General features: G+C 43.1%; 2 protein-coding genes across 2 annotated transcripts; both read left to right on the top strand.

Annotated features, from left to right (window-relative positions):
• Positions 1 to 238: 238 nt before the first annotated feature.
• Positions 239 to 2,722, top strand: LOC308376220 (toll-like receptor 1; the record flags this gene model as incomplete). The annotated part of the gene is made up of 3 exons (XM_080852516.1): positions 239 to 1,178; positions 1,512 to 1,911; positions 2,209 to 2,722. 3 exons carry the CDS (start codon positions 239 to 241, stop codon positions 2,720 to 2,722), a joined length of 1,854 nt encoding a protein of 617 aa, XP_080708642.1.
• Positions 2,723 to 16,557: 13,835 nt separating this feature from the next.
• Positions 16,558 to 22,912, top strand: LOC308376219 (prolactin-releasing peptide receptor-like; the record flags this gene model as incomplete). Its single annotated transcript, XM_080852515.1, has 2 exons — positions 16,558 to 17,051; positions 22,273 to 22,912. 2 exons carry the CDS (start codon positions 16,558 to 16,560, stop codon positions 22,910 to 22,912), a joined length of 1,134 nt encoding a protein of 377 aa, XP_080708641.1.
• Between the last annotated feature and the right edge of the window lie 132 nt (positions 22,913 to 23,044).

Below are 23,044 nucleotides of genomic sequence, written 5' to 3'. Positions count from 1 at the left end.
AATGTATCTTTATTTCCAAAACTACTACTACTTAATTACTAGTACTGCTATCTGCACTGGATATTAAGTAGTTGAACTGAACATTAGAAGCTGCATATTTTATTTGGTTGATGAATCTGTTTACGGTTTAGGTTCTGTTTAGAACAGTTTCCATGTGAACAATCTTATATATTTACCTGTATCAGTAGCTAAATGACTTTGCAACAGTTTAATACACAGATTCTACTTCCTTCACAGGATGGAGGATGTTTCTCCCTTGCTGTCTTCTCTGCTGCTTTCCCTACTGGTTACTGAATGGATAAAGGTAGCAGCTGGCACATGCATCATACCTGATAAAGATCAAATTGACCTCTCCGACCACAATCTCACCGGAGTGCCTTCAAACCTACCACAAAACACCCAGTATTTGGACATCTCCTTCAACTCCATCTCCACGCTGACATCAGAAGGTCTGGCCGGCCTCTCGGCTCTGTGCATCTTTAAAATGACTAACTGTGGGCTGACCTCCATCTTGCCGACAGCATTTCAAGGTAACCCACGCCTGGAGGAGCTGGACCTCTCATTCAATGCGCTCTCAACAATCCCTGAAATACAAGGACTGCCCAAGCTCAGACTTTTGGACCTTTCTGAAAACCTCTACGAGTCTTTCACCTTGGGCCAGACCTTTCAAAATCTACAGAGTCTGTCTTCCATTTCTCTGGGAGGGCCACGAACATCACATCTGGGCAAAAGCGACTTGAAGCCTCTCATAAGTTCCCCCCTGCGTGAGCTAACACTGCGAGCAGGGGCTGAGCTCACGTATTTTGACACTGATTTTCTGGGTTATCTTTCGGAGCTAAAAGCATTAACACTTCAGATTAATTTTTGCCAAATGCCCAAACTATTCAGAGACATTCTCTTCGACTTGCAGACAACTGGAGTGGATACGCTGATAATTGAGAAGTTTCTTCCAGAGTTTTGTGATGTCTCTGCCAACCTCACAGACGACCTGAGAAATGTGGGGAAGCTCCGGCACCTCACGTTTGAGAACTCCTGGTGCAGCAGTTCAGATTTTTCACAGGCTTTTGTCAACCTCATTCAGTCTCCACTGCAAACATTGTCGTTTAGAAACTGCACTTATGTACAAGACACACCGGCAGGCCTGGTGATCCTTTCTGTCCCAGACTTCAGTAAAATCGGTAATCTTAGAGTTCTCACTTTAAACACTATTCACCACCATCAATACACTTACTTTCATACTAGTGTGAATCTATCACTATTTCAGGGTTTAGTAAAAGCAGAATTATCTGGATTTGGATTGAATATACCAGGTAATATTATGGGTAATGTCATAGGTGATTTATCAACCATGCAGATTGTGGATGTTTCAAATAACAACCTGGCCTGCAATTCCTTGCAGAATGCATTCCCTATCCATGCCCTCTCAGCATTGAAAGAGCTTATAATTAGAAATAACAAGTTAGAGAGCCTTTGCAGAGTTGCAGAGTACATACATCTATTGCCGCATCTAGAGATTGTGGATCTGAGCTTCAACCCCATCAAGCTGCCTGACCATAAGAAGGTGAATTGGCCCCCACACCTGAGAAACCTTTCTCTGAGTGGAAACCTCCTTGGGAATGCCTTGTTTGATCATCTCTCTCCGCACTTCCTCAGTCTCAATCTAACCCAAACGGATATCACAAGCCTGAACACAGAGGCTCTCCATCACATGAAGGACCTCAAGGAGCTCTCTCTAGGCTCTAACGCAATTAGAGAACTTCCACCTGACCTCGCCCTGCCAGCACTGGAGGAGCTGCACCTGGACCGCAACAGTATCAACACATTGAAGCCGGAGTCGTTCAGAGGACTGCCCAAACTCAAGAAATTCAATGGCGGACACAATCCATTTGTTTGTGACTGTAATCTCTACTGGTTCGTCCATGACTTTAATAAAACATTGCTGGTAGATTGGCCAGCAGCATATAACTGCTATTCCCCCACGCAGCTCACTGGAACACCACTTAAGGATTTCTATCCCAGTAAAGTGGTTTGTAACCCACTGATCATGTTTGGCGTTTGTTTTCCAGTAGTCTTGTTTGTCTTGGTTTCTTTTGGCGTTGTGTTTCATTTAATGGATGGAGTCTGGTACGTAAAGATGCTGTGGATCTGGTTAAGAGTTAAACAAAGGAGTCGGAATAAATACAGACGCCTGGCGGGCTCCACCTTCAGTTACCACGCCTTCATATCCTACAGTGAGAAAGATGCCGAATGGGTTCAGTCGGAACTGGTCCACCAACTGGAGGTTGCAAACTTACACCTGTGCATCCATGAGCGAGACTTCGTCCCGGGCGAGTGGGTCATCGACAACATCATCAACAGTGTGGAGAGCAGCTACAAGACAGTGTTTGTGTTGTCACAGAGCTTCGTCCAGAGCGAGTGGTGTAACTACGAGCTCTTCTTCGCACAGCACCGCGCCATCGACATCCAAGAGGACTCCCTGCTGTTTGTTCTGCTGGAGCCCATCCCGCCAGACTCGCTTTCCAGAAAGTTCCAGCGCCTGAGGTATTTTCTCCGGCAGCAGACTTACTTGCAGTGGCCCGACGAGGAGCCCAAGCGCCGGCTGTTCTGGGCCAGCCTGACGGCCATGTTGAGAACCGCAGACAGGAGTGTCGTGCTGCGCCAAGTGGCGGAAGACATCGCAGATCTGTGTCATGATGTCACTGAGTCGGCAGAACATACCTAAAGTCATTTAACAGCTCCTGTACATACTTTCTTAAACTTCATAGACCAGTGCACTGTTTGTTTTTGTATTGTGTTTGTTTTTGTACTGTGTTGTTATGTATACTATATAGAGAGCCAGTTCACCAGGTCAAATTCCTTGTTTGTGCAAACTTACTTGGCCAATAATATCTGATTCTGATAAATAAATAAAAAATCTGATTCTGATTGTTGACAATTCCATCACAAGTCTGGCCATTGAATTGAATGTGATCAGTGACTGAGGTAAGCATACTGATCACAATTACCATACCATCTTTAAGTGCACTTCTGGGAAATGTATGCATTGCGTGACAGATGCTGCAGAGAAAGAGAACAGAAGAAAGGATGCAACAATGGACTGGTATTGACTGCATATACACCTCTGAAACTCCTGGACTGACCCTGACTGCATCTGCATCTCTGAAACTCATAGACTAATACTGACTGCATCTCTGAAACTCATGGACTGATACTGACTGGATCTCTGAAACTCATAGACTGATACTGACTGGATCTCTGAAACTCATAGACTGATACTGACTGCATCTCTGAAACTCATGGACTGACCCTGACTGCTTCTCTGAAACTCCTGGACTGACACTGACTGCTTCTCTGAAACTCCTGGACTGACACTGACTGCTTCTCTGAAACTCCTGGACTGACACTGACTGCTTCTCTGAAACTCCTGGACTGACACTGACTGCTTCTCTGAAACTCCTGGACTGACACTGACTGCTTCTCTGAAACTCCTGGACTGACACTGACTGCTTCTCTGAAACTCCTGGACAGACACTGACTGCTTCTACACCTCTGAAACTGACACTGACTGGAGCTCTGAAACTCATGGACTGATTCTGATACTGACTGCATCTGCATCTCTGAAACTCAGGGGCCGACCCTGACTGCATCTCTGGAACTCATGGACTGACTGCATCTGCATCTACACCTCTGAAACTCATGAACTGATTCTGATACTGACTACATCTACATCTCTGAAACTCCTGGACTAACACTGACTGCATCTGCACCTCTGAAACTCCTGGACTAACACTGACTGCATCTGCACCTCTGAAACTCATGGACTGACACTGACTGCATCTACACCGCTGAAACTCATGGACTGACCCTGACTGCATCTGAAACTCCTCAGCCCAGAACAATTCAGAGCATCAGTTCTTTCAGTTCTACCATTGAAATATTTACTGTAATGCATAAATGTATATTATATTGTTTGTTTTGTGCATTGACAAAGATTGTTTTGGGAATCATATGTACTGTCAGATAGCACTTATCCTATCAAAAGTAAACCATGAAAAACATAATTGCTGTGAAAAACATGGAAATATGTGACCTGATATAATGCTTTTAGTAAAAAATGACAAATATCACTTGTACAAACCTCTTAAATACACTATTACTCTGAATGAATCTCATACTATTCCCTCATGTTTACCTGATACCATGCACTTTTTGATTCAAATGGAAACTGAGTCCCTCAATCTCTTCCACCAAGTCGGTATGTGATAACCAATTTCTGAATCTGAATTAATTTAGAGCAGAAAATAATAAATTAGAATAAATGAGAAATATGAAAACAGAGATGGGTAGGGAGCGACCGAGCCAAAAAGGGACCGTCCTGGTGATTCAAATGATGTGTTATATTTCTGAGTGATAAGAAATTGCATTGATGTGAAAATTGCATCAAGTCAAAAGGGCTAGTGTTCAAGCGATACTGAATATGGCAAAGGGAAAAACAGCACCATCTGGCCTCTGATTGTTGACAATTCCATCACAAGTCTGGCCATTGAATTGAATGTGATCAGTGACTGAGGTAAGCATACTGATCACAATTACCATACCATCTTTAAGTGCACTTCTGGGAAATGTATGCATTGCGTGACAGATGCTGCAGAGAAAGAGAACAGAAGAAAGGATGCAACAATGGACTGGTATTGACTGCATATACACCTCTGAAACTCCTGGACTGACCCTGACTGCATCTGCATCTCTGAAACTCATAGACTAATACTGACTGCATCTCTGAAACTCATGGACTGATACTGACTGCATCTCTGAAACTCATAGACTGATACTGACTGGATCTCTGAAACTCATAGACTGACACTGACTGCTTCTCTGAAACTCCTGGACTGACACTGACTGCTTCTCTGAAACTCCTGGACTGACACTGACTGCTTCTCTGAAACTCCTGGACAGACACTGACTGCTTCTACACCTCTGAAACTGACACTGACTGGAGCTCTGAAACTCATGGACTGATTCTGATACTGATTACATCTACACCTCTGAAACTCAGGGGCCGACCCTGACTGCATCTCTGGAACTCATGGACTAACTGCATCTGCATCTACACCTCTGAAACTCATGAACTGATTCTGATACTGACTACATCTACATCTCTGAAACTCCTGGACTAACACTGACTGCATCTGCACCTCTGAAACTCCTGGACTAACACTGACTGCATCTACACCGCTGAAACTCATGGACTGACCCTGACTGCATCTGAAACTCCTCAGCCCAGTACAATTCAGAGCATCAGTTCTTTCAGTTCTACCATTGAAATATTTACTGTAATGCATAAATGTATATTATGTTGTTTGTTTTGTGCATTGACAAGGATTGTTTTGGGAATCATATGTACTGTCAGATAGCACTTATCCTATCAAAAGTAAACCATGAAAAACATAATTGCTGTGAAAAACATGGAAATATGTGACCTGATATAATGCTTTTAGTAAAAAATGACAAATATCACTTGTACAAACCTCTTAAATACACTATTACTCTGAATGAATCTCATACTATTCTCTCGTTTACCTGATACCATGCACTTTTTGATTCATATGGAAACTGAGTCCCTCAATCTCTTCCACCAAGTCGGTATGTGATATCTGAATTAATTTAGAGCAGAAAATAATAAATTAGAATAAATGAGATATATGAAAACAGAGATGGGTAGGGAGCGACCGAGCCAAAAAGGGACCATCCTGGTGATTCGAATGATGTGTTATATTTCTGAGTGATAAGAAATTGCATTGATGTGAAAATTGCATTAAGTCAAAAGGGCCAGTGTACAAGCGATACTGATTATGGCCAAGGGAAAAACAGCACCATCTGGCCACCGACACTGAGCCAGAGCTTAATCATGCAAGGTGTTAGAGCAGGAGAAGACCCCTTCAGCACCGTGGCAAAGTGACACGACAGGGAGAATTACTTATTTCATTCTTTTAAACACATCAAGAAGTGGTGGTTGGGTAAAGTGGTGGTTGGGTAAAGTGGTGGTTGGGTAAAGTGGTGGTTGGGTAAAATGGTGTTTGGGTAAAGTGGTGATTGGGTAAAGTGGTGATTTGCTCATGGCCCAGGGGTAAGATGAGCTGATTGGCTAATGGCCCAGGGACAAGGTGAGCTGATTGGCTCATGGCCCAAGGGTAAGGTGAGCTGATTGGCTCATGGCCCAAGGGTAAGGTGAGCTGATTGGCTCATGGCCCAGGGCTAAGGTGAGCTGATTGGCTCATGGCCTAATTATGGCCTCCTAGTCTGTCAGTATAAAATGATGAACCTCAGCTGTATGACATAGAATTCCAAACAGAAATCCTTTAACACAGGGATAAAACCTAAACTTGAAAAGTAGCATTTTAATGAAGTGTAGACAGATGTGCATGTGATGTGTTTGGTATCATGACATTTTTAAACGTTGTTATAGATGGAAGAACATCATGATGGACCTAGATTAAATGGGGGCCAGCTGGGTACAAACAATTTGAAAGTCTGAATTGAGCAATAAAAGATAATCTAAAATAAATATTCTTAGGTTGTGTTATGTTGTTATTTTATATTATTTAATTAATTTGTGTGTGTGTGTGTGTGTGTGTGTGTGTGTGTGTGTGTGTGTGTGTGTGTGTGTGTGTGTGTGTGTGTGCGTGTGTGTGTGTGCATGTGTGTGCGTGTGTACAGATGGGTTGCATGCCAAGGTATGTCCATATGTGTTTGTTCCTTCACACTGAACACCTTGAGTTAAACACCTATTGATTACGCATCATGAAACACATATTGATTGCGCATCACGAGTTGGAAACAACTCATGTCACGGCAGTGAGGTCATGTGTGCATCTGTCACTGAAGTTACGACTCGCGGGACTCAAAAATGCACCTGGCTTCTCCCAGCTTTATAAATCAAGCTTTAGCTAATGATGTGCAATCAATAGTCATTCTCACCTAGACTGGAAGCCATTGATTCCATTGTTGTGTAAGTCTGACATCTTGGGGGACCATCTGCTCTTCGAGACTCACAGCATAGATTCCCCTGGGCAGCCAGATAAGGTCCAGTGATGCAGTGGTGTAGTGGTCCCTGGAGAAGTGGGTGTAGCCTACTCTTAATTTTTTTGAAGCAGCCTATACAACACAGGATAAACGCCCTGTTTTGAGAAGTGGGTATACGCAATGCTGACTGAAAAATAAGTGGGTATACTCTTTATACCTGCGTATACCCTGGACTACACCACTGCAGTCATGTAATATCCATTTGTGCTGTTGGAGAATAGTGTTATGGTAATATGGACCAAAGGAACTTATCCTTCAGATCATCCTTTGCAAGTCTATTCATCAAGATATTTGCTTGACGTGGAACATGCATGTTATGTTAGAAAACGTTTTCCAGTCTTGTGACATGTCTTCTTTTTGAGTGCCCGAGAGCAGTTTGGATTGTTGGTCCTGTAGCACAGCTGTTCGTGCTGATGACGTGCAGAGCTGTTTAAAACACACGTTGACAACCCGTAGAAACCTGACGCCTTTCATCAGATTATCTGTATGTTCATCAGAATGGGCTTTAAACATAAATGAAAAGGTTTTTATTAATGGGAATGAAAAATGTACACACACAAAGAAAACCACAGTATTAAATGAGGGCTGGAGTTCATGCCTGGGTCTCAGATCAATGATTCTCAAACTAGGTATATAGAAACTGGAATGCCCTTTCATACCATTTTTCCACATTGCCTGTGGTTGTTATGTGGTTGTTATGTTTGCTGGACCAGTTTATGGCCATTAGGTAAATTAAGCCTTACAGGAGGTTGAGGTGCAATCATTTTTCTCTATAGCTGTGCTAATAATTCTAGCCGTTATTATTATGATAATTCTAGCCGTTCTAATGGCCCAGCGTGATTGTACCAGCTCTGTTCGCATTGATGTGTTAGGTAGGTAGGGTAGGAGGCAAAACAAACACGGTTGATGGAAAGGAGGTCTGAAAACAGCACATGCAGCAAATTAATGTATGTTTCACCGGCTCCGCCACCCTGTCACTGAATGGGTGAACATATCATCTCAATGGACAGAGCATCTTTCTCTGCTCACAATTTGCAAAAGAAAAACCAAATCGCGTCACACTGCCCTCCCTCTCAAATCTCCGTTTAATGGGAGAGAAAACTTTGGCGCGGTGTTTCCTGGCAATAATCACACCGTCAGGGATGCGTGTTTGGACTGGACGTCTCAGCAGTTTTGCAGTGTGGAACGTGGACATCGGAGACAGCAAAATAAACGGACGTTTATAAGGTGCGTTTGCTTTTGTTTGTCTTTTTTATTGAAGTTGAAGTATTCCTCTTCAATTTATATGATTCGATCGATGTGCACGATGTGATGTGAATGTGAGTTGTTTCAACACAGTTGTAGCCAGATTTCGGTTGCAGATGGCCAATGTACAGTATAGATTAGTTTGAATTATAATATAGGTTTGTACAAATCAGTGTTCATATTCTGACTGAGACAAATAAAATCCAAAATATAGTCCAATCTCCAATATCTTCGACTAGGCATCCCCCTGTAGGATTATGTTACATATGGTCACAGTCAATGTTTTAACGCATGGTACTACGATTGTGCAAATTAGTGCATGTATACACATGCGTGCAAATATGTTTAACTCTTTTCACAAAAGCGCTTATTGCCTAGGGTCATGTTGCCTCAGTAGCGTGTTTCTTTCAAAAACATCTTAGAATGAGGACATGTTCCAAAGACAAACACAGGTTTATTAAAACATCTTAGAATGAGGACATGTTCTGGACACAAACACAGGTTTATTAAAACATCTTAGAATAAGGACATGTTCTGGACACAAACACAGGTTTATTAAAACATCTTAGAATAAGGACATGTTCTGGACACAAATACAGGTTTATTAAAACATCTTAGAATAAGGACACGTTCTGGACACACACAGATTTATTAAAACATCTTAGAATAAGGACATGTTATGGACACGAACACAGGTTTATTAAAACATCTTACAATAAGGACATAAGACAAAGACAAAGACAAAGACTCAGAAAGAAATGCAGAAGAGGTCAATGTTGCCCCTTGTCAAAGAGCAACAAGTGCATGTCCTTTTGTTTATTAACCCTGTCAATGACCTCCCATAGCCACACACTGTTCTCTGATGAAGGTGTGTGTGTGTGTGTGTGTGTGTGTGTGTGTGTGTGTGTGTGTGTGTGTGTGTGTGTGTGTGTGTGTGTGTGTGTGTGTGTGTGTGTGTGTGTGTGTGTGTGTGTGTTTGTTTGTGTGTGTGTGTGCTCTTACTGACAGACCACTCATTTGTCTAAAATGACCATTTTTATTTTAGACTGCAATTCCAAAGGCAGTTGCAGTCTTGGGATGGTGACAGAGACATCCACTGAATGATGATAAATCCACATGTTCATGGAATCATTCTCTATCCACCTTTCATGGAATCATTCTCTTTATGTGTGTGTGTGTGTGTGTGTGTGTGTGTGTGTGTGTGTTTGTGTGTGTGTGTGATGATGAATCCACATGTTCATGGAGTCATTCTCTATCCACATGTTCATGTAATCATTCTCTATGTGTGTGTGTGTGTGTGTGTGTGTGTGTGTGTGTGTGTGTGTGTGTGTGTGTGTGTGTGTGTGTGTGTGTGTGTGCGTGTGTGTGTGTGTGTGTGATGATGAATCCACATGTTCATGGAATCATTCTCTATCCCATGTCTAAGCTCACTACCGAGTGATGTGATGTGCAATTTGCAGGTACAGGATTTAGCCCAGCGTTTTTTGTGGAAGTGTGGACAATGAGAGTGTGTGGTGTGTGTGTGTGTGTGTGTGTGTGTGTGTGTGTGTGTGTGTGTGTGTGTGTGTGTGTGTGTGTGTGTGTGTGTGTGTGTGTGTGTGTCAGTGGTGTAGTCCAGGGTATACGGAGTATACCCACTTATTTTTCAGGCTGTGTTCGTGCTTGCACACATAAGCCATGGAGGGGCCATGCAGGGTTTGAATATATATAACAGCAAAGCACTCTTTTATGAGCAGCAAGCTATTGAAATGCCAGTCTTCTGTCACCCCACTCTAAGGGTACATTCATTTTCAAGACATGCTGTTTGCATATATCAGCCTTTCTTAGAGAAGAGAAAGGCCTTTGAAGTCGTAATGTGAAGTTAAATTGTGGCAAACTTTCATCTTTTAAAAAGAAAATCCGACCATTGTATTTCTTGAGCAGTTTGGAGCCAAAATCATTTGCATTGCGCTTGTTAATAGAATAGGACATTTGCCATGCAATCACATAGACTGGCTTCATTCTCACTGTCACTGAGCCGCATTATTCCTTTTAGTTCAAAATGATGCATTATCAATAAAAAAGCAGAGCATCCCAAATAACGAACTATCCTGCTGAGCAAAGCATGTTTTTTGAACTAGAAAATGCATTTCCTGAAGGAAATACCAGTGCATGAAATGCAAAGGTTAAGAAAGGAAGAAGAAAAGAGAGAAGAGTGAAAAAAGGAAAGAAGAAAGGAAAGAAGAGTGGAAGAAGGAAAGACAAAAGGAAAGAAGAGTGAAGAAAGGAGAGAAGAGTGGAAGAAGGAAAGAAGAAAGGAAAGAAGAGTGAAAGAAGGAAAGAAGAAAAGAAAGAAGAGTGAAGAAAGGAAAGAAGAGTGGAAGAAGGAAATAAGAAAAGAAAGAAGAGTGAAAGAAGGAAAGAAGAAAGGAAAGAAGAGTGTAAGAAGGAAAGAAGAGTGAAGAAAGGAAAGAAAAGTGGAAGAAGGAAAGAAGAGTGGATGAAGGAAAAAAGAAAGGCAAGAAGAGTGGAATTGAATTTCCCTCACGGGATTAATACAAGTTTTATCTATCTATCTATCTTGATGCGTCCTGAAATCACCATGGAGCTCAAGCAAGAGCTGTGCCTGATCAAATCAGTGCACGGTCCGCCCTGATAACACAGTTCTCTGCTTTGAAAGCCTTGAGACAAATACTGATGATGTCAGATTGAGATGGAGGGTAATAAGAAAAAACAAGCCCTCTGGGCCATGGAGGGATTAGATAGAGACACAGAATAACAGCCCTGGGGTTAGGATGAGGGGATGAGGGGATGAGATAGAGATATAGAGAAACAGCTCTGGGGTTACGATGTGGGGTTCAATGAAATGGGGTTGTCAGACCAATCAGTCACCTTCACCCTCATTCTATCCATCATTGGACTGGAGAAGGTGTGAATGTGTCACACATCAATGTGTGATGTGTCCTACTCTCTTCAGACCTGGAAGACTGGAGAGGGTCTGATGTGTCCTACCTGTAAGAGGGCACAGACAAATAAGCCATCTATGACATATCCCTGGGATACCTCTTATAAGGTTCTAATTTGACAGTAAAATGGGTGGTTAGGAGGATACCTCTTATAAGGTTCTAGTTTGACAGTAAAATGGGTGGTTAGGAGGATACCTCTTATAAGGTTCTAGTTTGACAGTAAAATGGGTGGTTAGGACGATACCTCTTATAAGGTTCTAGTTTGACAGTAAAATGGGTGGTTAGGACGATACCTCTTATAAGGTTCTAGTTTGACAGTAAAATGGGTGGTTAGGAGGATACCTCTTATAAGGTTCTAGTTTGACAGTAAAATGGGTGGTTAGGAGGATACCTCTTATAAGGTTCTAGTTTGACAGTAAAATGGGTGGTTAGGAGGATACCTCTTATAAGGTTCTAGTTTGACAGTAAAATGGGTGGTTAGGAGGATACCTCTTATAAGGTTCTAGTTTGACAGTAAAATGGGTGGTTAGGACGATACCTCTTATAAGGTTCTAGTTTGACAGTAAAATGGGTGGTTAGGGACGTACAGTACGTTCATAAATAACTCTACAGGGTACTGGTCAGAGAGAGCACGCTGGGTTCTTAAGCACAAGCAATAGGATTTCTACTAAGACGCTGCCCTTATATTACTTATATAATCATAAGAATATCATATCTAGCATTAAGTTAGCTAATAGACCAGCCTAATGGTTCTCTTGAAAGCCTAGAATATAGCAGCATTGTTTTTTTTACAAATGATTTACTGGGCAGAGTTGCAAGCCGGTGGAGAGCCATTTCCATGAAAAGGGATACAGCGTATGTCATCACCGGTACAGCACTCTGAAAGTTCCCCTTATTCACTTATTATTAAGCAGAGCTTAATTATATAATAATATATACACACAGTATAATTATTTCTCCACCTGGTGTTCACTGCTTCACTCCTCCGACCATTCATTTCAAACGTTCAACCATTGTCAGGTTTTTTCTTCTGGGGAACACATTTTTAAAACATAGTGTATGGGCTTAAAGCCCAGAGGGGTTTCTGACTGAGCACTTAATTGACGCGCTTGTTGGAAAATAAAATAACGCTCCAAATGTGCTTTCTGTCTTTTATAATGCAAACTTTATTCCTTGTAGAACGATCCAGTTCATAAGCATGTCCATACATCCAAACTACATATAAAACACCTTTGGTAATATAGATTAAGCGGTCAAAAAACGATATGTACTCCCTCTCCGTCAAGCAACACCTGCTTGCTTGCATGAACTTTCACCATTATATTGGGTGAGCCCAATTAAGGTGGAGCGCAATCTAGTGTCCCAACAAAATTAAAACATGAACCCCAAATGGCTCCTACACATAGTATTTAAGCTCTGCTTAATAATATGGGAATAAGGGAATCTTTCAGAGTGCAGTAGCCGTGATGACCTACGCTGTAACCCCTTTCCAGGAAATGGCTCTCCACCTGCTAGCAGCTCTGCCCAGTGAATCATTTATAAAAAACCCAATGCTGCTGTATTCGAGGCTTTCAAGAGAACCATTAGGCTGGTCTATTAGTCCACTTAATGCTAGCGATGATGCTAGTAATGTGATGAAGTGCACGGTGTACATCAATCCGCCTCTCGACACAAACAAGGCAAAAGAGCTCTGTCCTCTTCCCAAAAAGTATCTATTCTCATCTTCCTTGAGGTGGACAACTGGACATGTGATTCACAGGCTCTGCATCTTAGGATGTTGCTATAGTTCAGTGGTTCTTAACCTTTTTGGAGGTACTGAACCCTGCAAGCTTCATCAGTGCATTCGTCGAACCCTTTGTAATTTGAAAAATAAAATATGATTTCTTCAAAACTACATTGTTAGTGTGAACCAGGCTATACTGTGTGTGTCTTGACACCTGCGGAACCCCTGAGAGTGGCTCAACGAACCCCTGGGGTTCGATCGAACCCAGGTTAACACTCTAAGGTCCAAGGCCTTTTAGACTTTTCTAAGTTGTCTGACATGCCTTGATGTTTTTGTACATTTTGCTTAACTAAAAACATTGATGCACAAATGGAATATATGATTCTATTGTAGAAGACCTCAGCAATAATATTAGAAAAGGGTTCAATGTTTCCGTGGTTGTTCTTTTTATGTCTCTAAGACGAAAACTCAAAAATAAAAATATCCCGGACGAGAGATATAGACCTTTTAGTGTTAAGAACCACTGCTATAGTTGGTTCATTTGTGTGCAGCACACGTTGCCTTGGAACAATCAAGCTCGAAGAGGCACTTTTTTTCCTTGTGCCTCGCGGTGATCACAGACAATCGTTTTCTTCTCGTATCGAGACTGTTGACAGCATGAATAGCAGAAGAATAGGCTAGGGGGCTTTAACAAAGACATCCGGATAATTTACCCGATCGTTATTGTACCTTTAAAACACATTAGCGGGGTGACGCAGGCCGCATACTTTGCAACACAATGATGTGACAAAAAATTGTGAATGTTGGCTGAATGAACATCTGCCACTGTCTTATGCGAAATGACACTGACTGAACCTCACGTCCAAGTGAGCCTACATGTGAGCTTTTTGTCTCTCGATGCCAGGCCCCCATGCTTACTCTCTCAGTCTAAATGGTTACATTATTCAGAAACAGGCAGTGCTTGCTGGTCTGCATTGTGTCGCTCCTGCAGTGGGTTTGAATTGAGATGAGCTGATACATATAATGACTCACACCAAATGTCTGCAAGGGACCAGGCGCAGCTGCAGACACAGTGCCGGAGTGGGGGGCTTTAAACATCCACTGTGGACGTCAGTCTGACATCAGGTTAGACCCCCCCCCCCCAGCACTGCCAACACACACACACAGACACTCACACACACACACACACACACACAAACTCTCACACACACACACAAACTCACACACACACACACACACACACACACACACACACACACACACAAACTCTCACACACACACACAAACTCACACACACACACACACACACACACACACACACACACACACACACACACACACACACACACACACACACACACACACACATACACACACACACAGACACACACACACAAACACACACATACACACACACACACACAAACACACACACACACACACACACACACGTCACACGTTGACATTTTCTAGAAACCATTTTCATGTGGTGATGTATGAATCTCATGGAGGGAACATGATGTGATGGCCTATGTTTCTCTGTCTGTCTCTCTTTCTCTCTCACCCATTCACTTGCTCACTGACTCACTGATGCAAACATACACACTCAATGAGTCACGGATGAATACATACACTCTCACACACAAACAACTAAACACGCTCACACACAAACAACTAAACTAGCTCACACACAGACAAACAAACACGCTCACACACAAACAACTAAACTAGCTCACACACAGACAAAAAAACACGCTCACACACAAACAACTAAACACACTCACACACAGACAAACAAACATGTGCACACACAAACAACTAAACACGCTCACACACAGACAAACAAACATGTGCACACACAAACAACTAAACACATTCACACACAGACAAACAAACATATGCACACACAAACAACTAAACACATTCACACACAGACAAACAAACAGGTGCACACACAAACAACTAAACACGCTCACACACAGACAAACAAACATGCTCACACACAAACAACTAAAAACGCTCACACACAGACAAACAAACTTATGCACACACAAACAACTAAACACGCTCACACAAAGACAAACAAACATGTGCACACACAAACAACTAAACACGCTCACACACAGACAAACAAACATGTGCACACACAAACAACTAAACACGCTCACACACAGACAAACAAACATGTGCACACACAAACAACTAAACACACTCACACACAGACAAACAAACATGTGCACACACAAACAACTAAACACACTCACACACAGACAAACAAACTTGTGCACACACAAACAACTAAACACGCTCACACACAGACAAACAAACAAACATGCTCACACACAAACAACTAAAAACGCTCACACACAGACAAACAAACATATACACACACAAACAACTAAAAACGCTCACACACAGACAAACAAACATGTGCACACACAAACAACTAAACACGCTCACACACAGACAAACAAACATGTGCACACACAAACAACTAAACACACTCACACACAGACAAACAAACTTGTGCACACACAATTTTAGTTTGAAGGTGCCCTCTTTGGTTCGTCCAGGGACATCCAGTGAAAATGTGTTTTTGAAAGTGTGACTGTATTGTTTTCTGCTTAACTTTATTCCTGTGAAGACACACCATGCTCCCTCTCTCACACACACACACACTTACACTCACTTTCTCTCTCTCTCTCTCTCTCTCTCTCACACACACTCACAATCACTTTCTCTCCCTCTCTCTTTTTATCCCTCTCACACACGCACACACACACACACACACACACTCTCTCTCTCTCTCACACACACGCACTCACACACATACACATGCACACACACACACACACTCTCTCGCTCACATACACGCACGCAGACACAAACTGTTCTCACACGCTCTCGCCGCTTCTGTTTTTTTAGCATTTTGAAAATGTTCAGTCCACTGGTTCATCTTCAGTCACCTCCCAAACAAACTTATGCACACACAAACAACTAAACACGCTCACACACAGACAAACAAACATGTGCACACACAAACAACTAAACACGCTCACACACAGACAAACAAACATGTGCACACACAAACAACTAAACACACTCACACACAGACAAACAAACTTGTGCACACACAATTGTTTTCCTTCCCTTAACATTTGTTGAGACCACAGCAAACTGTTATTTGTAAATCAAGTATTTCTATTTAGAGTATAATAACCAAGACATCAGCAGACATTAGAGCATTACGTAAATGATCATCAGTGAAACGTCCTCGGGGCACGTATACGCGATGATCACCTTTTACACCCTTCTGCGTCACAGAGCGAAGGTTGAGCTCGGATGATGATTCATGTACATCTGCTTAAAGTATAATAACCAAGACATCAGCAGACATTAGAGCATTAAATGATCATCAGTGAAACGTCCTCGGGGCACGTAAACACAATGATCACCTCTTACCCCCTTCTGCGTCACAGAGCGAGGGTGAGTTCGGATGATGATGGCTATTCACAGCATGACTGTCTCACCCCTCTTTGCACAGACTAACAACCCGCCGTGATGGATGGCAGCGGAAGCGGCTGGCCCATCAACACGGCGCCGGCCTGCGCACCAGGCACCGGTTCCTGTGAGAACAACGGCAGCAGCAGTGGCAGCGCGGAACAGCACGTGTTCGAGGTGGCGGTGGCGGTCCAGCAGAACATCTCGTCCAATCACAGCCCTCAGTTTGTCGGGGTGGAGCTGCTGCAGTCCTTCAAGAGCCTCATCATCCCCTGCTACGCCCTGGTGGTGCTGGTCGGGGTGTTCGGCAACTACCTGCTGCTCTACGTCATCTGCAGAACCCGCAAGATGCACAACGTCACCAACTTCTTCATAGGGAACCTGGCCTTCTCGGACATGCTCATGTGCGGCACGTGTGTGCCCTTCACCCTGGCGTACGCCTTCAACCCCCGCGGATGGGTGTTTGGCCGCTTCATGTGCTACCTGGTGTTCCTCATCCAGCCAGTCACTGTGTATGTGTCTGTGTTCACGCTTACCGCCATCGGCATTGACAGGTAAGGATTGGTGTGTGTGTGTGTGTGTGTGTGTGTGTGTGTGTGTGTGTGTGTGTGTGTGTAGGTGTCTGTGTTCACGCTTACCGCTATCGGCATTGACAGGTAAGATGGGTGTGTGTGTGTGTGTGTGTGTGTGTGTGTGTCTGTGTGTGTGTAGGTGTCTGTGTTCACGCTTACCGCTATTGGCATTGACAGGTAAGATAGGTGGTGTATGCGTGTGGATGCCTGTGTTTTAGTGTGTGTATGTGTGTGTGTGTGTGTGTGTGTGTGTGTGTGTGTGTGTGTGTGTGTGTGTGTGTGTGTGTGTGTGTGTGTGTGTGTGTGTGTGTGTGTGTGTGTGTGTGTGTGTGTGTGTGTGTGTGTGTGTGCGTGCGTGTGTGTGTGTGTGTGGTTGTGTTATTTCATCTAGTAGCTGCAAACACTTAGGCAGAAATCCAGGCATCTTGTCTTTAATCACTTTTTTGTGCATTGACATTACCACAGAATTTGATGTGGCTGTAATGAGAAAACTATTTAAATCCTGGCCTGCAAGAACTGTGATTATCAATCTAATTAAAAGATTCCTATCATGAATTAAATGACCTTCCTGATATGTTTGGAACTGACAGGAAGTGGTTTTCATCCAAGTTTTCAGCCTGTGAGTAGAAATGAAAAACAGCAAACAGGCAGCCAGCTCACAGGGGGTGTAATAGAAAAATGGAGAGGGGGTTGTAGCTCACACTGGTTATTCTTCTGAGTACTGGTATCTTATACTTACTTTCCTAGTTAGTACCACTATAGGGAGCTCCAGAGACTGGGTACTCATTGGTCAGTGCATCTGGCCCCGTGCATTGACACCTGATCAAGGGCAGTGGATGAACCGCCATGGTTTTGAGACGTGGAAGATCAGCTGGAGAGAACGCTACACGCTATAGAGGCTAACTGCATTAAATTCATCGGGGTAGCCACTTATGATGTCCCCCCACGTCTCCAGAACCTCAGTGGGTCGGTGAAGACGGACTCATATGTTGTCTGGATGTAAATCTAGCCTGACCCAGGGTCACTACACATGGAGACATAATCAGGTTTTTAAATAATTTGCGTGTTTATTTGAGAATAAATAAGTTGAGGTTGACTCTTTGCCCAGGGCAGCGTCAGAAATTAGCGAGGGCAAAGGGCAAAACTGCCCCTAAGAAATATAGTTTTGCCCCTAAAATGACTAGGAGAGGGGCAAAAAATGCCCCCATAATTTTGTGTAATAATAATTTAATGAACGTGTCAAAAACATCGTAGCCTATATGACCCGGTCAGTTGCCATTAAATGTTTTGATTTTCGCCTTGACTGATTGTTGCGTGAAGAACCGAACGTTCTAACTAAAAATATTTGGAGCGCTTCCTAATCAGACCTGTGACTGCGAGAGTGAGGAGGAATGAGGATCAGCGCAGTCTCTGTCACTATCTCAGGTTCTAAAAGATCAAATTAATTCACACACCCAGCGACTGTCAACATTTTTAAGTTAGATTGGCCTGGGGTGGAGGATGATGACGACGACGAGAAAAAGACCAGATTTTTTTTCAAGGCATGTCGGACTTGTGGACAACGAGTTGCCCAAGTCGTTGTCAGCACAGGCAAATGTTTCTGCTGACTTCTTCAAGGGGAGCGAAAACATACAGAAATCCATGGCCTTTTGTCACCAGGCGCCAAGCAACACGCCATCGCCTACGGTGAATGATAACTAGTGATAATACTTTTAGAAATGATTTAGTTCGGTTAAGCTAGTTAAATGTTAGTTAGCTAACGTTAGCTATCTCTGATTGTGCGTTAGCTACAAAGGCTTGCTTGCAAGCTAGCTTACTAGTCTTAGCCTATCTGTATTTCCTGTAGGCCTACTATGGTAGGTATAACATGATTAAAGGTAACACAAAAATCCATAAATATAATGTGTTATTATTATTAAAAAAAGAAAGAAAAAAACGATTGTTTATAGTTGAATAATGAAATAACAATACATAATAATAATATAATAATAATAACAACTAATAACCACAAAGAAATAAGAATAAACGTGAATATGATATGATGTAATTTACGTTGTCTGTTTGGTTTTTCTTCAAAAAATCTAAGAAAACACTTTGAATATGTAGACTAATGCCTAATAGTCTTATTATTGCCATTTAATGACAATTGTTCATATACTTTAAAGTACTTTTTGAGGTATGGTTTTATAGGCAACTAGTTTTGGTACCATCCTCTAATTCATTTTGATAGCATATGGTCATGTGAAGGACAGATCAAGACCTGTGTCTTTCCCACTAGCCATCAAAGATATGCCCTATGTAGTTCTGTGTAATGGGCTGGAACACCCTGCAAAAATGGAAGAAAAGCTTTCACATGCATGACATGCCAGGTACTGCAAAAATACACCAGTTAGTGTGTTGGCAAGCTTCTATCTGTGTCAGCTGGGCTGTTGGTGGTGGTTACAAGGTTTTTGCATGCCTTTTAGGTAGTTAGCGTACTAGTTTTGGAACAGAATTCCGTATTGCTGCTTTAAGCCTAAATAAGTGTGTTTATTATTTTGAACAAAGGTTAAATGTTTTTCACAAGTTTCTAAAAGTGCCCCCAATTTTTTGTGAAATGCCCCTGGATTTCAGTAAGTGGGGGCAAAAATTGCCCCCTAAAAAATATGTAAATTTCCCACCCTGGCCCAGGGTCACTACACATGGAGACATAATCAGGTTTTTAAATCGTTTGCATGTTTGTTTGAGAATAAATAAGTTGAGGTTGACTCTTTGCCCAGGGTCACTACACATGGAGACATAATCAGGTTTTTAAATCGTTTGCATGTTTGAGAATAAATGAGTTGAGGTTGACTCTTTGCCCATTAATGGCAGGGACAGTAGGATTTATTTTGTGCGAGACGGGGACACCAGGCGCATACAAAGTGTAATGACCAGAATGGGGCAAAGTCCAGGACGGGAGATTGTTGGCTGATGGTGTAGTGTATTCTGACTGTGAGCGCATTGTTTACTTTATTCTGTTAACAATTCTCTTTGAAGGTGCAATCGAGGAAGATTTGAAAGGATGAAGCTAAAGTATGCAGAACTGGTAGCAGAAGCGAGGCAGTGAGTTTGGCAAGCACACACAAGAATGGAGATATTATGTTAGAGACTTTGTAGCTAAATCTGCAGGCTTTTTAATTTGTATTTTTAATTTTTTTTTGGATGGTCACTCTAGCTTTAAAGGGAGTTTGAGGCTGCTGGAAAAGGAAGCCAGTGGTTGTGGTTGAGGTGTTTGCAGACTTTTGTCGAGGTGTATCTTGAATTTGTTCTTCTCTGGTAGTTCTAACCCATCATGAGTATGGAGGGGGGTGGGTCTGGGTGCCTTCTGGAAGGGTCATGGACCCAATTCAAAGAAACGCTAAAGAAAGAAGGTGCCTGCTTGAAAACTCCAGTGAAATGCTCACAAAAGGCAGCTTTGTTGATGTTGTTGTATCCTGCTGCTCATGTTCTATGGTCGGGCAGTCGTATTGCTGTGTTCAGCACTCGTGGGCTGCAGACAGCACGTGTTGTGTACTGTGAAGAAAAGCCTTTAAGGATCCCGGGTACAACATGCATGCACGTGTTGCGGCTCTCTCCAGCCAGTTGTGCCTAGTTGTTGTATGCTGCTGAGCTGGATCTATGGTTGGGCAGTTGTTAGATTGGTAAGGTTGCTGGCTGTGAGTAACTGCATGTGACAAGTCAGAGGACTGGCTGCTGTGGTAAGTCCCCAACAGATAGCAAAAGGTTTTTAATGTATTTTATATTATATTATTATGATTTATTATTTCATTTATTAACTTAAATTATGTACCATTTTTGGGGCGCTCCAGAGACTGTTCAGTGGTCACTGACAGGTCAGTGGCCATCAGCCGGTAACTGACACTTAACATTTCAGCAGGAACAACTACTGACACTGTCCAGTGGCCATGCAGGGGTATTTCTGTTCCTGCTGTTCAGGCAAGCATTATCAGGTTGTAATTGAAAATGTTACTGTGCGGTGTGAAATCTATTTACATCTCTGAGCATAGCATCTTCAGATTACCGTCTCACAACAGGGTGGAATTGGTCAATTCCCAGTGCTATGCAAATGATGTCTGTGTGAAAACAAATAAATCACACATTTTTGAAAGGTGATATTCTCTAGAGGGGGCAGGAAAAGTAACAAAAAAGGCTGGTTCACTTCCTGAAATAAAGTAGCACAGGGTCAGTATATTATATTATATTATTTCATTAACATGGCACTGGCTTTTTCTAAAGTCAGCATTTAGTGGAAGTGTTTCAACAGACCAACTAAGGTGCTCTATGAAATAATTAAAGGCACCCAGTGCAACTTTATAGGCTTGAGACACGAAAAATAAACATTCAATTTCTAGTCTTTTTACACGTAGTAAGTTCAAATAACTCCATACCATTACATATCGACATTCAAGGAGCAAAGATGAGACGTCGTTGTGTGGTGAGAACTGATAGAAAATCGTAAACAACAACAATCGCCGGTGGGGAGAGGCCATTTTTCCATTGACTGGAATCCTGCTTTATTTATTGGTGGCACCAATATTTGGAAAAAAAATGGCGGCGATTGTTGTTGTTTACGATTTTTCTATCAGTTCTCACCACACAAGGACGTCTCATCTTTGCTCCTTGAATGTCGATATGAAATGGTTGGAGTTATTGAAACTTACTACGTGTAAAAAAGACTAGAAATTGAATGTTTATTTTTTAAGCCTCGAAAGTTGCACTGGGTGCCTTTAAGAGGCCCTCCTGCTGAAATGATCACTGTTAGTCGTAAGTTGATGATGGTACCCCAGACCAACTAATGTTCAGAAACAGGTGTCAGAAGCACTGATAGAAAGTAACCATTCCCTGGAGCTCCCCCTTCCCCCTTGAGGTCATCTTCATCCACACTCTGAAAAGCAGCCTGCTGTGCAACACTGACAGTACCAGAACATTCTCTCTGACAGTACTAGACCATTTTCTCTGACAGTTCTAGAACATTCTCTCTGACAGGGCTAGAACATTCTCTCTGACAGTTGTAGAAAATTCTCTCTCACTGCTCTAGAGACCATTCTCTCTGACAGTTCTAGAACATTCTCTCTGACAGCACTAGAATATTCTCTCTCACAGTACTAGACCATTCTCTCTGACAGTTCTAGAACATTCTCTCTAACAGTGTCCTTCATGCTCTTGTACATCATCCCTCTAGATACTACGCTACTGTACACCCGCTGAAAAAGCGCATATCGGTGGTGGGCTGCACCTACCTGCTGTCGGGGATCTGGCTGCTGTCCTGCGGCCTGGTGGCACCGGCCGTGGCGCACACCTACCACGTGGAGTTCAGGGACGAGGGCTTCACCATCTGCGAGGAGTTCTGGATCGGCCGTCAGCGCCAGCGGCTGGCCTACGCCTACAGCATGCTCTTCATCACCTACGTGCTGCCGCTCTCCACGCTCTGCATCTCCTACCTGTGCATCTCCGTCAAGCTGCGCAACTGCGTGGTGCCGGGCCACCGCACCCAGAGCCAGGCGGAGGCGCAGCGCGCCCGCAAGCGCAAGACCTTCCGGCTGGTAGCGCTGGTGGTGGCGGCGTTCGCCGTCTGCTGGCTGCCCATCAGCGTGTTCAACGTGCTGCGCGACATCAACATCGACCTGATCAACAAGCGCTTCTTCCTGATCATCCAGCTGCTGTGCCACCTGTGCGCCATGAGCTCGTCCTGCTGCAACCCCTTCCTGTACGCCTGGTTGCACGACCGCTTCCGCGCCGAGCTGCGCAAGATGTTCACCTGCCGCCACCGCCGCATCGGCATCCCCGCCAACCAATGCGCCACCGGCAGCGTGGTACTGTGAATAGACGAGGTGATGGTGAGACCGTGGCTGTGATGTTTATATCGCGGTTCAGAATGTGCCACCTCAGACACCGTAGCAACAATGTTAAGCCCCAGCTCACAGTCTTGCTGGGCTCCTCTAATGGTTTAATGC

Source organism: Sprattus sprattus (genome assembly GCF_963457725.1).
Source record: "Sprattus sprattus genome assembly, chromosome: 15".
Lineage (NCBI taxonomy): Eukaryota > Metazoa > Chordata > Actinopteri > Clupeiformes > Clupeidae > Sprattus > Sprattus sprattus.
Note: the sequence above shows the minus strand (reverse complement) of the source record. Positions and strands in the feature narration are given on the sequence as shown.